This window comes from Enoplosus armatus, chromosome 8, assembly GCF_043641665.1.
Source record: "Enoplosus armatus isolate fEnoArm2 chromosome 8, fEnoArm2.hap1, whole genome shotgun sequence".
NCBI classification, from domain to species: Eukaryota; Metazoa; Chordata; class Actinopteri; order Centrarchiformes; family Enoplosidae; genus Enoplosus; species Enoplosus armatus.
In genome coordinates, this window is record NC_092187.1 from 14,520,529 (window position 1) to 14,536,469 (window position 15,941).

The following is a 15,941-nucleotide window of genomic DNA, read 5'->3' on the forward strand; positions in this document are numbered from 1 at the left end:
GGCAGCTATTAAGATATGCTAAGCTAGTTAGCTTTAGCAGGAGTTACCTGTGTTTTTGTTCCCCTCGTCATGATTGGATTTAGCTGCTGCCTCGTTAACTAAGAAATTTAGTTTTAGTTAAGTATAGCCGCCTCATAGCTTTCACTTGATGTAGCTCATTTGCTTTAGCTGTCTAGTTGGCAAGCTGTCTGTGGCAGAGAGTGCTTTAAGTGCAATGATGGGCTCAAAAGATATTACTAAGCCACAGTACAGTTGCTGCAGCCAAATTTCTATGACATGACATTTTTATATAGTAATTCAGGTCAGATGCCAGCCAAATATGTAGTTACTATGTTTTCCCTTTGTAGCGCAGAATAGTCTAGTGTCTCTCCTATTCCTATTCTCTTTTATCTCACTAATTATTTTTCTCTACTCACATCTTTTCTCTCTGTTTTTCTGCTAACACTCCCCCTGTACCTCTGTGTAATGAAGAGGTCCTGATAGTGATCTGTGGAGGTGCAGTGTATGATACGATATGAGTGGTTGAGCAGTCACTAGAGAATGCCTGTTCCAACCTTCTGGACTGTAAAACAATGCTTCTCCTTGTCTCTCCTTCTTTTTTCCCTTTAATCCTTAGACTCTGCAATCGTCAACGGGGTGTACTGGTCTGAGGCCTTGAATAAAGTGTTTGTGGACAACTTTGAGAGAGACCCATCGCTCATATGGCAGTACTTTGGCAGTGCCAAAGGCTTTTTCAGGCAGTACCCAGGTGAGCGTGTGTTTGTTTGTGAGGGTGGATGTGGTGTGTTAGGTAGTAGCTGTGTGTGTGTGTGTAAGTGTGTTTGTAATTAAGTTGCTGTCTCCCTAAAGCAGAACAAGGGATGTGTGGGAATCTTCAGTGACTGACAGATAGAGACTGGAGGCTACTGTAGCAGGGTGAGGAGGGAGAGGAGTCGGAGGGGGGAGAGTGGATAGAAGGGGGGTAAAGAGAGACAGGTGAGAGAGTTTGTAGAGATTAGAGAGAAGAAGATGGATAAAATTAGCATTTTCATGTAAAGTGGAGTGAATAAGAACAGAAGCAGCATAATTAAGAAAAGTAGCCTATTGAATGGAATTGGTGAATACATAATATGAGAAAATCAATGGAAAGGCTTCTCTTATTTTTTATCTTTTGACCTCTTGAACCTGCATAAGTGTTTGTAATTATGCTTTTTAATATCACACACTTTAGTCTACATCTGACATGCATATTCTGTGCAGCTTTGGCTATCAAAGGTTTTGTGACCTGGAGGCCTCCAAGGTCATTGCTGCATAAAGACTTGCTGCATAAAAGAAAGAGAAAACTAAATTCATTCTATTCTCTTCCTTCGCCAAAATTAGAAAGAAATGGTCCCCATGAAAACAGTGTGTTCTGTGGATTATTCAGTGAAATTTGGACATGGGAATAGTTTCTAGAAAGGGATGTTGCTGTTTAATTTTTCAGTGTAATTTTTCACTGTTCTGAGCACTACATTCACCTCGATAGTGCTGAGGTGGCAGCAGGAATCTAAAAATATGTATTTTTGTGATTCAGGTGTACTGAATCTCTAAAACTAGCATATTGTAGGGTCAGAGGTAGTTTTAAAAAGCAGATGATGGATGTTTTCGAAAAATTCTGTTGCGATAGAAAAAGCAGTGTGCTTTGGCAGAAAGCCTTTAGGGCTCAAAGAACAGATTTCCTGGCCACCTTTTTTTCTGCTTCAGCCAAGGTAACAGTTTGTGTTCCCTTCGTACAAATGATGCAACTCTAGCACTATTGCAGTTCCTCGTTTATCTTTGACTTGTGAGGTTGACTCTGTCTCTTCAAGGGATCAAGTGGAAGCCAGATGAACACGGGGTCATAGCTTTTGACTGTCGTAACCGGAAGTGGTACATCCAGGCCGCCACCTCTCCAAAGGATGTGGTCATCCTGGTGGACGTAAGTGGCAGCATGAAAGGCCTCAGGCTGACCATCGCCAGGCAGACTGTCTCCTCCATACTGGACACTCTTGGAGATGATGATTTTTTTAACATCATCGCTGTAAGTCTATGTATATGTGCACATAGCTGTGGGGGGGGGGGGTACATAAACTACTTAACCTCTGTTTTTTAGATACACACACACACATGCACACACAAACACACAGGCCCACATCCTCTCCTCCTCAGATCAGAGGAAATGCTGGAACGAATCAGCTTTCTCTCCTGTCACGCTCACAACCAATTAGCAGTCAGCTGAATGAAGATTTGAATTGCAAAAGAGACAGTTGTGATTGGATCCCGCCTCAGGCACACAAACCATTGTTATCGCATCTCAGTCTGATGAAACTCCATTAGTGTGTGCGGTGTGTGTGTGTGTGTGTGTGTGTGTGTGTGTGCACGTGACCATGCACTTGCACATGTGTGTGTCTGATGCTATTTCACATCACAACGTAGCTAGTCACTTTGCCAGCCTCCATTCTCTCTGCAGAACAAAGTCTTCATTATCATTTCATATCCTAATCATGTTATTTTGAAAATTATTCTTTTGAAAAATAAAGGAAAAGAGGATTTAGACAATCAGGCAGAAACATATTGTTTTCCCCAAACACTCTTTAAAAGGATATGTCATTTTGACTCATAAGTTTCTTCTTTGTATTTGTGTTACCTTCTATATACATGAAGGAATTTCTCCCATTAAAGACACGCAGTTGTGTAAAAGCTAGATTTTGTCGAAAGTATCTGCAGTCAGAGAGAAAGTCTATCTCATACATTGAGAGTTTGTGCATATGCACATGTGTGTGTGTCTGTCTATGTATGCACATACACACATTTTCTCGCTCACTTTGGAGGAACACACTTCCATTCTCTTTCTTGGACTTTGAAGTCTAATTCATACTGGTGCATTAAATGGTGAGGATTATCACAGAAAGGCAGGCACTGGGTTCATTGTGTACTATACAGTGTGTGCAATGTGTGCATATGAGTGTGTGTGCTTTTCATCAAGATGAGTGAAGTTTCTAAAATCTTCATATTTTGCATTTTTAAACATTAGATTAAACATTTCTATTTATACAGCACATTTAAAGGGATTAAAAATGATTACGTTAATTATTCCTTTTTTATTCTTTCAGTACAATGAGGAATTGCATTATGTGGAGCCGTGCCTAAATGGAACTCTGGTCCAAGCAGATGTCACCAACAAAGATGTAAGTCTTTCTTGCCTTGTCTCCTATTGTTTTCGCCTGTTACAGCCAATCAGAAATCATTGATGATTTTTTTTGTGACAGAGACTCTGGCTAGGTTCAGGGTTAGTAGAAGAAAGTATAACAAAGAATGCATTTGTAAGTGATTCGCAACAATAAATAATTTGTGGTTCACAGTGACGCGCTCAAGTTAAAGTTTATATATAGGATTTTTATAAGGTTGAATATATAAAATATATAGTATATAAATGACGTCACTCACATAAAGTGTGGACCATCAATAAGAGAATACACACTGAAAAGATGTCACTGACATATTGGTATAGGCTGACGTACAGTATACAGTACGAGTATTGCACCTTGCATATGGCATTTAATTGCAGTGTTACATGAATCTACATCGAAAATGTGTGTGAGTGAGGGTGTGTGTGACCTGTTAATCAGCCTGCTTGTGGACCGAAACTGTCTGTGAGCCGGGTGGTGCAAGTGGTGATGCTCCGCTAGCAATTTCCAGATGGCAAGAGAGAGAGCAGGGACTGAGCCGGGTGACGGGTGTCCTTAAAGGGGAACTCCTCTGATTTTACACATCAAAGTATGTTTACAGGTCTTGGGGAGTACTACTGCCTGAAAAAAAGATGTATAAAGCCTTTTCTGGCTCCTAAACTGTGCAAAATCTGGTAAATTGCCTTAAGTGATGTCCCTTAAGGCAACGTCCGTTGGGTATGAAGACTACAAGTTTGAAAATGAGAAAAGTCTGGGGATGTGAATTAGAAAAAAGTGATCTTACCAGACCTCTGTTGCCCGCCTCTCATCTCTTCTTGACGCTAGCAGCTTGAGGCTACATTAGCCGCTACTAGCATAACACACCTGAATCTCCGACCAAACTGTTGACAGTCATGTTGCATTGTGGGTAATGAAGTCGCCAGGTTTTAAAAAGGAAGAAGAATGCATGGAATACAAAATAAGATATCTCTGGTTCTGCTACACAGATTTTAAAATCGGTGGAGTGTTCCTTTAATCATGCTTTGGATTTTCCTGAGGCAGCGAGTGGCATAATTGTTACCACGTAATATGGTGTTGGGAATCTTTGTATATTTGACTGTGTTCATGTGCATCTGTACTGATTGGACTGTTCATACAAGACATTTTATTAAGATGGCACATGAGAATCTTAGCTATCACTGTGGCATGATTCCCTTCTCCTCTCTGTTGCCTCAAGTATAGGCTTCATCTCCAGGTGCCCACTAAAAATTCCATCTCTTCCAAATTCTTTAAAATTCCATTTAGAAATTCAATTTATAAATTGAATTACCTCTATTACCTCTAGTCCAGGCCGAGCTGTTTACTGGCAAATGCATGGACTACTTCCCATGCACCACGTGTACTGTAGAATTATGTGTGTGTTCACATCTGTGTGTGTGTGTGTGTGTGTGTGTGACTGTTGGTGTTGAAGTTAATTTATGTTTACTTCTAAGTGAGTGTACACATATGCATTGGATTAGCATTATGTGTTTAATTCCAGATGGTAGTTTAATGTAATGTGAGTCAGCCAACTAAGAGGGGAAGGCGGTCTGTGCTAGTAGATAAGGCTAATGTCTTTTACTTCAGCTGGGGGCAGGAAGTGACTGTCACACTGGAGACTTAAACTTACTGATCTGTCTCTCCAAAATCTGTTATTTCATACCCAAACTTCAACTGGGTCATAAATACCTGTTGTCAAGCTTCCATGGGACACACATTCATCTGGGTATATTACCATGTTATTTGTCTAATTAGACTTATTTGACTTGTCAACACACATCTGAAGAAGTGAAGCTCATCCTGTCTGATTATTACTCACATACACAATAGTTCCAGGCTAATATTTAAAGCCTTACAGGGAAACACTCATGATTTTCAACATTATCTCTATCTAACAGTTGTTGGGCTTAGACTCACAGCAGAACAGTTTCCTCCATTTATGTCACAGATGACAGATGCAGCAATTAACTAAATAACTGAACTAACTGAGTTTTAGTGCAGTGAGTTTAACTGTGGACTTGTTTGTTGGATTTATTTTAGGTGAGTGCACCCATGAAAAAAATGGCAGCAACAGTGTCTAGGTTAGAACAGGTTGAATCTGATTAAACCTTTTTTATATAGTCACTAGAAACAATGGCTATATACATATAGCCATTGTTTCAACAATTTAGTGACTATATTTCAAGGTGGCAAGTCCTAACTTAACCAAATGAGCGCAGTCTTAACCCAGATGTCAACCAACTCTTTTTCTGCCTCTCTTTTCCTTTTTGCATTTATCAGAATTGAACCTGCCTCCATGTTGAGATAAATAACTTGCCATAAAAATCAAAACCGTAGGCTTCAGCAAGCTGCAATTCAAGATGTTTTTGTTCATTCATTACTATGTCCCTGCGGCCAGGCTTCATTAAGCTGACTGCTGTGATCATTTTTTAATATAAAAGATGTCTGCAGCATTCAAAGGTTTGATGTCCAACGTACATTTCAGAGCCTTGTGGTGCAGCACAAAAGGTTGGGCACATTCAGCATTGCATGCATGCACACACACACACACACACACACACACACACACAGACACAGACATACACACACACACACACACATACATATACTTTCTGAATCTGCCTCTTAAGTACACTGCTGCACCAGGGATTGAACATAGCCCGCTGTGCTGAGACAAATCACTTCGATCTTAACTCACACACACACACACACACACACACACACACACACACGCACACGCACACACACACTCACATGCAATGGGTAAAGTTTGCTGTGCTCCAGGGTACAGCCTTTTGTTGGAACCGATTAACCTTTTTATCCGCATCAAAGGAAAGGTTGTGTCTTTTTGCCATATGGGGGTGTTGTCAGGAATGCTGGAGGTTGTTTTTGTGCACATATTTATTTGTGTGTTGCTGGTGGTTATGCCTGTGTGTGTTGTGTGTGTGTGTGGTTGCTCCCAAGAGAGCAAGCTCTGATATGGCCTTACGCTGCTTGGGCCCCCTACTGTGTGTTGAGAGACTTTTCTCCTCCCATCAGTAAGGAGTAGGAAGACTGGAGGAGATTAACGTGGAGAGAGGGAAAGGAAAGGGGTAGAAAGATAAGAGGCTGGGATGATGATGATGATGTATGTGGGTGTAGGTCTGGGGTGTTTCCGGACCCTTAAAAATGAAAGACATATCTTGTACGTAATGCCTCTGTCGCCACTGATAATATAGAAGAGGGTTGCTCAACTCCATAGGGGCAAATGTTTTTTGCAGGTACTTGGATAGACCCAGAGTCAACAGGAAATGTTTCAAATGCCAACAACTGGATCTTAATAGCTATAAATAGATTGAACTGGACAATGGGCTGTGTCCATCTGTGTGTGTGTGTGCGTGTGTGTGTGTGTGTGTGTGTGTGTGTGTGTGTGTGTGTGTGTGTGTTTGAATGGGTTTTACCTCCAGTCTGTTGCAAATAATGAGACATGTATATGAGACCTGTTAGGTTGCTGACAACATTAAACTCATTATTAATTGCCACAGAGATAATGTACCCTTTGTGGCATGACCATATCTATGAACAGACACACTTGCACACACATTAGACTGATGTCAGCTAAAAGGAGGTAGAGGGAAAACAGGTCATTTTTGTTCTTTCAGTTGGTATGTTACATTTCACTCACAAGATAATGTGGCAGTTTGCCACACAAACTGGCTCAGGGCTGCGTTAAAGAGACCCATTAGATGGACATTGGTGCAATCACTGTTCACACACAAATGATGGTAAATCAAGTCTGTGTTATGAGCAAATAAATCTTTACATTGTTATGTATGTTTTGTTTGTTTTTTTACCACCGCTGTCCCCTGTCTTTGTCTCTTTTTTATTTCTCCATAAAATTCAATAATGACCTCCAATTCTGTGTCCCTCTGTATTTCGGCTTCTTGTCACATGGTCGTAATGTTTCCATGTTTCTCTTCCTTTATTTTCCCAGCATTTCCGGGAGCACCTCGACAAGCTGTTTGCTCAAGGCATTGGTATGTTAGACATCGCTCTGACTGAGGCCTTCAATCTTCTCAGTGACGTAAGTTATACACTCATGCATTAATCACACACACACACACACATACACACAGAAAAGAAAGAATTTCGTGCACAAAATTAATTAGCGCGTTGTAATTAATAGCTAAATCAACAGAATCATGCAAAAACCAAGTAAACAAGGCACTTGATGACTCAGGTTACTGGTTTGACATCCCCACATTATGAACAAGCAATTAATCAAACACACAGGCACACACACACATTTACCTTCCTTTTCTAAATGCTCATAATTAAACATGTAAATGTCTGTAAGTACACTACAATGACAAATGTTTCCATTCTGCTAAATGTAATCTTAGGGCAGTAATGCTCTCTCAAGGTAGCTTGTAGCTCTCTCAAGGTAGCTTGTACTTGCACGTGTATAGGAGAAGGCATGTTATTATTATTCCATTAGAAGGTAAGTCATGTAAAGAGACGTTACATTCTGTAATGGGAAGTACTGTTTGGTAAGTGCTTGAAAAAAGTAGATTTTAAACTGGCTTTATTCAGATTGGAGGGGAGCTTTATTTTGTTTTTGTTCTCCTGCGTTAACCTCTCTCTCTCTCTCTCTCTCTCTCTCTCTCTCTCTCTCTCTCTCTCTCTCTCTCTCTCTCTCTCTCTCTCTCTCTAGTTCAACGAGACTGGGAGGGGTAGTGAGTGTAGCCAGGCCATTATGTTGGTGACAGATGGGGCAGTGGACACATATGATGCCATCTTTGCCAAGTATAACTGGCCAGAGAGGAAGGTAGTGTATCAAACACACAAACCCACACATCACATTATTGTACAATTGTAGTTCCACAACAGTTGTAAAGTGAGCTGAGCTAAATTTCCCATTGCGGCTCATTCACAACTTCATGAACCTGCAACCTGGTATTCCAATGGAGGATGAGCACCGGAGAGCAGTGGACTAATGCTCTCCTGTTGAGAATGAGCTGTAGAAAATGTAGAATTAGGAAGCAGATCCATTCGACACAATTTTAAAGGGATGCCACGGGATCTGTTACAGTGTCTCTCAAATACATCAATCAACAGAAAGAGTGAGAAGGATGATGTTTTATAGGGTTAGGGCATTGATTACAAGTTATACACAATTATTATAACTACATCAGAAATACAGTTTCCAGAGAAATACTGCGCTTCTCACTAAATCTGACCAAGGGGACAGAAGGAGAATGGCAAAAAAAAAGAGAAAAAAAAGAAAGTGTCTGTGTTTCCTATACGGATACACTGTTTTGTTTTTGCTGTCATATTTCAGAGTGTGCTTGTGCCAAGTATTAGTATTTGGCTGAGTTGTTAGAGAAAGTTTTTGACAAGAAGAAGGTATTGAGCGGACCCAGTATGGGGTCCTTTCAGAGGGCTTTAAAACAGAGTTAAGTATGGCCCTGTCTCTGAGGACTGAGCCGTCTCTCTGCTGTCCTGCAAGGTAATTGTGGTGCTCTTCTGACAGGCCATGAAATGAAATGGGAGGAGAGAGGGAGAGATGAGATGGAGGGGAAGAAAAAGGGTTATTCTTAGGTCATTTTCTGCTGTAATAGAAAGCCCACAGGGTCTTCATCCTTAAAAGGTTGAGTATAGAAGTACTGTACTGAAGGCAACGGTAGAAGCATATAAACACATATTGTATATACATGAATTTGGACAGGACTGTAAGGGTACACATAGAGTACAAACTTCCATTGGCTCAGGTGAGTCTTTTAATCTTAAATCTGTTTGAGCTTATGTTTCATGCATTAATATGGGTTCTTATTTGTTACCATAAATGCTGCAGTTGTATTGCCATGTGTTTGTGTGTTTGTTTGGTGGTCCCTGTTGAAACTGCTCACACTGCCCCCCACCCCCACTCCTGCCTCAAGGCTGAACAGCAGTGAGCGGAGAGGGGACAAGGCTGCTAGATAGTTCCATTTAGAAGAAGCCCCGCTGATAATAGAAGTCTTCGGTCTCTGTCACTCTCTCCAGTCTCTCTCTCTCCCTCTCCACTGCTGGTTTTTAATGGCATCCTTCCAACCAGCCTTACACTCACATTCACACTGAGAATATAGGCAAGCTTTGGAAAAACTGAATGCAAATAAGTGACTGAATATCTGCATGCAGATGGAATTTATTCCAAAAAGCTACAGAGAAAAGATCATAAGATCATAAAGAAAGCACTACCATGAAGAACGGTATCTACTGATGAAAAGTTTAAAATACTGAAAAACTTCAAATACATTCCATTATGACTTTTTCTTTCATGTTACACAAGTGATTATTTTCAGAAAGATACTGGCATAGTTTTCAGATAACTACCATATCATATGGCATTGATAAGAACAGCAGAGGTGGTCTCCCTTGACTCAGAAAGGTTGACCATTTCCTGTCTGTAGTGGCGCCAAATTCCTTCAACCACCTGAGTGTAGCCTCCTGAGCTGTCCCCAAACACCTGATCTTCTGGCAGATTGTCCGTGTTTGGGACATGGATTGTCCTGGGGGACAAAAACTTAGTGCCATCAATGTATTATGAAAACTGGATATGGTGTGCAAGATGGCACAGATTCATACCAATTAAAGTTGTTCTCTGGGCGCATACACTGAAAAAGTTATTCAGTCATTTTCGGGCCCACAGCACATTAGTATCCTTCTCTGGCTGAGTCGACCAACTGCCCACATAAAAAATTTAAATTAATTTGTTCATGTGGGTCCAGGCTAATATTCAGTATATTGGTTCAAATTGTAATAATTTGAAGATTAATGTTCTCATGTTTGTCAGTTTCTTTATTGGTTTATAGCCATTTTCTTGTAATCTTACAATATGGCAAAAAAGTATTTTTGGGTCAGAGTGAGTCACATGATTTGCAGTTTAGACAGTGGTCACTACGGCAGCATCATTCCACAGGCCAGCACTGATTGTGGGGGCTTGACGTGCGCCCATAGCCCCAACTGTGGGCCATCTTGCATAGGCAAGGGGAAGCTAGACAACCCAGCCAATTGATGAAAGATGCTGCATGCTGTCTGTCCTTACCAGCATGGGCTGACCTTGAAGGTGACTGTATAGAAAAAATAGGCAACATATACTTCCCCCAGGAGATTCAGGAGATTGATATGCTGGGCTATGTACAACCTTGCCCATGCCTACTTATATCCTGTCCTTTGTGCATTCCCATACCTTGTCTGTCACCGCCATTTGGCTGTGCATCATGAGGCCCCAGTGCCTGTCCTTTGCCAACATTGTTTCTGTTGTCCCAATAGCGAAGGGTTAACCGAAATTGCCTGGAGACTACTTTACCACACTACAGCCTGTACGGGGGAATGAGGGACACAATTGTGCAGCCTAGACTGGTGATACCATGAGTCCTAGAAGACAGAAACATTGTCTCCATGTGGCATAGGCTCCCAACCTGAATTGTGAGAGGTATTCCTTGTACAAGTCAGTAATGCTACCTACCACCACTAGGCCCAGAAACCTCTGAGAAGTCTCCCGCCTGCTCTTGCCCCAATTAAGGACAAGTTCATTAACATTTCGCCCAAACAGTTTTTCTCTGTGTGAACAAACCCTCAAACTAGAAAAATAGAGCCACCAATAGAGAATTAGCCACTCCAAGAACAGACAACTTTCTCTTAGACTTGGAGAGCAGCAAAGTCTGTACTCTCACACAAACATACTCTATAGATCTTATGCATACCTCAACCTGCTCTCCTACAATCAATCTCAAAAATACCAGATTGATTTTTAGATAAAATATTATTAGAATAATAACTTCAGCAATTTCTGAATCTTTGCCAAGACTGATTAGAGTTGGGCCTGTAATCATTTAGAAGTGCTGGGTCACCTGCTTTTAGTAATGGTAAAACAGAGACAGACTTCAAGATAAGGAATTTCATTAAAGGCAAAAGATTAAAAAGATGTGTTAGTGACGGAGAAATAAAATCAGCTGCTAACTTTAGAAAGTGGGCACAAGGTTATCAGGGTCCTCTGATTTGCTAATGTCTGAAAGTTTGAGTGCCTTGTGTACCACTGTGGCAGTAACAATTAAAGTTAAAAGGCTTGCTAACAGTTATTGATAAAAGTTGTTAAGAAAAGTTTTCTGATTTCACATGAGTGTACATGCTCTTTCCACGTCAGGAATGAGACTTACTTTCTCCAAATCCAAAACAGTCAAATCATCAAACACCACATTCCACAAAATGTTTCATATAATGTTTCTTTATAGCATGCAGCTTAGCGTTCGGATTTGTTGTAAAAACTGTGAAAAACATTGTTACAATGTGTATGTGTTTATCCAAAACAGGGATACTTCACCATGACCCAAATGAAACAATCTTCAGCGGACAGTGCCCATATACAACCCAAATCAATTTTAGGAATCATCCCTATGTACCTTCATGGATGTGGTTTTGGTTTCAGGTAGAAACCTCAAGTTGACCTAGATTTGAAAACAGCTGGGGTTTTATAACCAACAGTAGGCCTGTGCGGTCCGAGATTGTGCTACATATTGCGTAAGACCATTAACATCAGAACAATTAGCCTGCTGTATGTTTTCATTTTGTAACAGTGCAGGTTGTAACTGTGTGTTCTAGACATTAAAACACATGTAGCCTTACAAAAGTACTTGCAGTCTTTAAATATTTGTGTGAATGTTTACACTGGAGAATAAATTAATGAATTATTGAGCTGAGTGCTGAATACATAATGTAGGAGCGTGAACAAATATATTTTTGCACACATGTATACTTGTGTTTAAAATGACGGTTCAGTGTGTACATCAGCCTGAAACTTGCCTGAGTACATGTGTTACTCTTATACATGAGGATACATACAGATATATATACTTGTATGTCATTTGTATTCTGTCTAATTTTATTCCTGCCTATGTAAAATTTGTGCAGTCAAGTAGATTGAAGATTGCATGCTGTGGCTCGAGCCCCTCCTAGTTTTTTTTCTCCACCGTACTTAACTCAGCTGTATACCTCCTCCATATTTAATAACCAGCTTCTGTAGTTTGACCTCTGTCTTGGCTACCAGTGAAGGAAAGCACATAACCACAAACAGAAAATCCCACTGTGACACCTCTTACCCATAGCCCTACATGGAGCGGTTTTGACCATATTGGCTGTGTTGTGTTTTCCTGTCACTCTGGCAATGTCATTCAGGTTTGTATGAATAGAGGATGATTATGGTCTAGATAATGAGGCCTGCTTAAAAATGACAGTCTGGCAACTGTATTTATTCACAGTGAAACGCATTACAGTCGACAATAGACCAAAAATATCCATACCAGAAAATGAGAACATAGAATCTGTCTGTGGTTTATGTCTTTGTCAACTAAAGCTGTTATAATCACCATTGAATTTATAAGGAGTTCATTTTTGACACTATGCAGTACCATAGTAATGAATAAATATAATTTAATATGGAAGTATTCCTCAGAAAGGAAATGGCATTTATACATAAATTATATTTTTGCAATTTTCAGACCCTTCTGTCGAGAGCAGTCATCCAGAATCAGATAAAGACACACTTATACCCACAACTAGATGTTTGTGCATGCACATACATACATACATACATACATACATACACACAAACACAACCAGACACATGCTGTCAGGGTGAAGGGAGGCAGTGAAAAATGCAGGCATGGGAGCTATGGCAGCTGTGCCCCCAGAGGCTTGCATCTGGTCCAATCTGGCAACCTGCTCTTTGCACATACACACATACACACACATACCTGCCAACTACACCTGCTGCTAGAGCCAACAGAGCACTGCCGGGCGAAAATGGGTTTGGCAGCAGAGAGTTTAGAAGATTCTTTGGATTGAGTGCATAAAGCATGGATTTGGCTTTTTCAACTCAAAATATTTACTTCATGGTTAATAATTTGTATTCTAATCTAATTGCAGATTCTTGATACACTTATAAGTTTCTTGAGTTGATAAAACATGATTTGAATTATTTAAACTTTAAATAAAATCTAAAAGACAAATTCCATAAGTCCATAGTCGACTCCATTAAACAAGGAGAAAGGGCCAGCTAATCACTGGCAGATAAAGAATGAGCTATCTGCCTGGCTTTGACAGTGTTATCTTCTATATGGTGGTGTGTGGGCCCTATCAAAATGCGATTAAAATGACTGACGGATGCTATCTGCTTTCTCTCCGCAGGTCCGCATATTCCCTTACCTGATTGGTCGAGAGTCAGCCTTCGCAGATAATCTGAAATGGATGGCATGTGCTAACAAAGGTGGGATCTTACAACACATGCACAGACTGCCGTACTTTTTTTCTCCTCATAATCTGTTATTGCAGAAGAAAGTTGCTGCTTGCTGCTGTCAGCCGGGCGAAGATGAATACATCGTGGAGCTCAGGATTTGTTTGGGGTGTTTGGCGTATGTGTCTGTGTGCGTGCATGTAGTTGCATAGACATGTGTTTGTCAATGCTCATCAGTATTAGCATGTGTATGTGACAGCAGGCAGCTGGTGCCAGTTGCACAGACCAGATATGTCACATTACATCTTCCTCTAAGCCGAAAGTCCAAACTTTGTCTTTGCGATACACCACTTACCAGCTGCTTTGTGTGTGGTCATGGTTGTCTCAGTGCGAAGAGCTCTTTGCTTCAGGTTCTATATTTAGCTGGGAGGTGGGTGACAGAGACAGTCTGGCTCCATTTCCTCAGGCTGCTGTAGATAAGACAGGCAAGCCATAGGTCACACGAGGGGTGTGCATGTGTTTTTTAGCTGTGTGTATGTGTGTAGATAAGAGGACAAGGGCATCCACAGTTTTGCTTGGAAGTGGTATCAGAGAACCCATCCAGTCAGTTTGAGGGTGTTAGTGGTGATGATGAGACCTTCGTGTGTGTGTGTGTGTGTGTGTGTGTGTGTGTGTCATGCTACAGAAGTGCGTGTGTGTTTGTATGCCGCATGATGATTCAGGCTTGTGACAGTGACATCCTCTCCAGCCTGCATGGGCTGTGCAGAACAGTCTTCTCTCTGCTCCCCAGGCACAGCATCTCTGTTCCAAACCACGGCAAAAATGTGGATTTATTTCTTCACTGTTTTAGGAGCAGGTGAAAAGTGTTATCTTGTCCTCACAGACTTTGACTTAACTGAACTTTCGAATCCAAGCACAGGCACATACAAGCTAGTTTTGAGTTTTTTAAAACATAATATACAGTATGTATTGTTGGAAAGATCACCCATATTAACACAACATGCCAACAAGAAACTATGTGATATGGAGTTCCTCTTTAATGCCCAAGGTTTTGGAATTCAATCAACAATCACATGTGGGTGTATGTAAGGGTATCTGCATACTTATAGCTCATAGCTCTCCCTCACATCATGACATTTTTCTCCATTATGTTCATGTATCAACCAAGGTCCTAAAATATATAATATAATATATTAATGTCCTCATCCTGACCAGACCATGCTGTGGCTGCCCTGTCCTGTATGTACGACAGGTGTACCATGTCACTGAAAGCAGGGAGCGTTCATTTTTTCTCTCCCCAGCTCATCTCACTGGCCCCGGTGGCTCAGCCCGAAGGACGCCCTCAGCCTTCCATAGGGAGTAGTCATTCTTCACTCACCACTGTGATGAATGATGCCGTTAGACTGAGGCAGCTTGCTTTGTGTGCGATGCGAGTCTGTATGTGTGTGCTGTCATTGTACTGTCGGCTGGAATAATAGCTGGATCCGAATGTCTCTGAGGATGAAAAGGAAGATTCTGTTTTTGGTTCACTTCCAGGTCAAGTTCAGGGGCAAGTGCATTCTTGTTGCTATAGTGATTGCAGTAATCATGTGGCTCTAATGCTTCCAGTGTTTGCGTGTGATATGAGATTTTAGCCTTTTTTTGATTTTTGTTTTTTTACTGTGGTCGCAGATTTAAAAAAAAAAAAAAGAATCAATGATAGATCCTATCCGTAGTTATTTGGGGGGATACATGGCGTGTCTCATAGATCTGTGTATTGTGTCTAGACTCTTTTCTCCCTGTGGAGTGAAGGTCGTTGCCTGGAACGATGACCCCAAAATCTGTTTCCTCCAGCTATGATTTTCTCCTTGACTGCCTCACGGTGATGGAGGCAGTTTGCTGTTTTTACGGATGGGTGGAAATGTGGTGGTCGCTCTCTTTTCCCTTATTCTCTGTGTCACTGCATGTCCTCTATCTCACTCTGTCTTACTGTTGACAGACACCCCCCCCACCCACTGAGATAACAGCATATTCCCTCCTCCACACGCACATTAGCATCATAATGGTGGCATTACCATCGTAGGAAATGGCATCACATTTGGTTTAACTGAGATAGTTTTTTTCCTTGCATTTACACTTACCCATTCACAAACCCATGCTGGTTTGCTGTCACTTGTACATCACTGCAGGGAATTCTTCAGCTATTACTCATACATGTATCCAGGTTTCCGTCTGCTTCATCAAGCAAATATCTGCTGCCTACCATACTGTATTCCAGATGTAATTTTTCTGCTTTGGTACCAAGGTAAATAAAAGGGGAGCGATGGCTTGGAAAAGATTATATAGCAAAGATGATATTGGACGTGACACTTACTGTGATGTGAAACAGTTTTGGAGACACAGAGACTGTACTACTGATCTCTGTTCGGGGCAGCATAGTGAGTGAGGAGACTGAACCTGTTCACTCTCCATTGTTTGCAAGCATCAAAGTTGAGTGATTTGTCGTCTTT

General features: G+C 41.1%; 1 protein-coding gene across 1 annotated transcript in view; it reads left to right on the plus strand.

Annotated features, from left to right (window-relative positions):
• Window positions 1-15,941, plus strand: part of cacna2d3a (calcium channel, voltage-dependent, alpha 2/delta subunit 3a) — a 105,766-nt gene that overhangs the window by 49,967 nt on the left and 39,858 nt on the right. Inside the window, exons 6-11 of the mRNA XM_070909891.1 lie at window positions 617-748; window positions 1,827-2,038; window positions 3,111-3,185; window positions 7,177-7,266; window positions 7,897-8,010; window positions 13,407-13,485. Coding sequence (XP_070765992.1) covers window positions 617-748; window positions 1,827-2,038; window positions 3,111-3,185; window positions 7,177-7,266; window positions 7,897-8,010; window positions 13,407-13,485 — 702 coding nt within the window. The remainder of the gene's footprint in view (window positions 1-616; window positions 749-1,826; window positions 2,039-3,110; window positions 3,186-7,176; window positions 7,267-7,896; window positions 8,011-13,406; window positions 13,486-15,941) is intronic.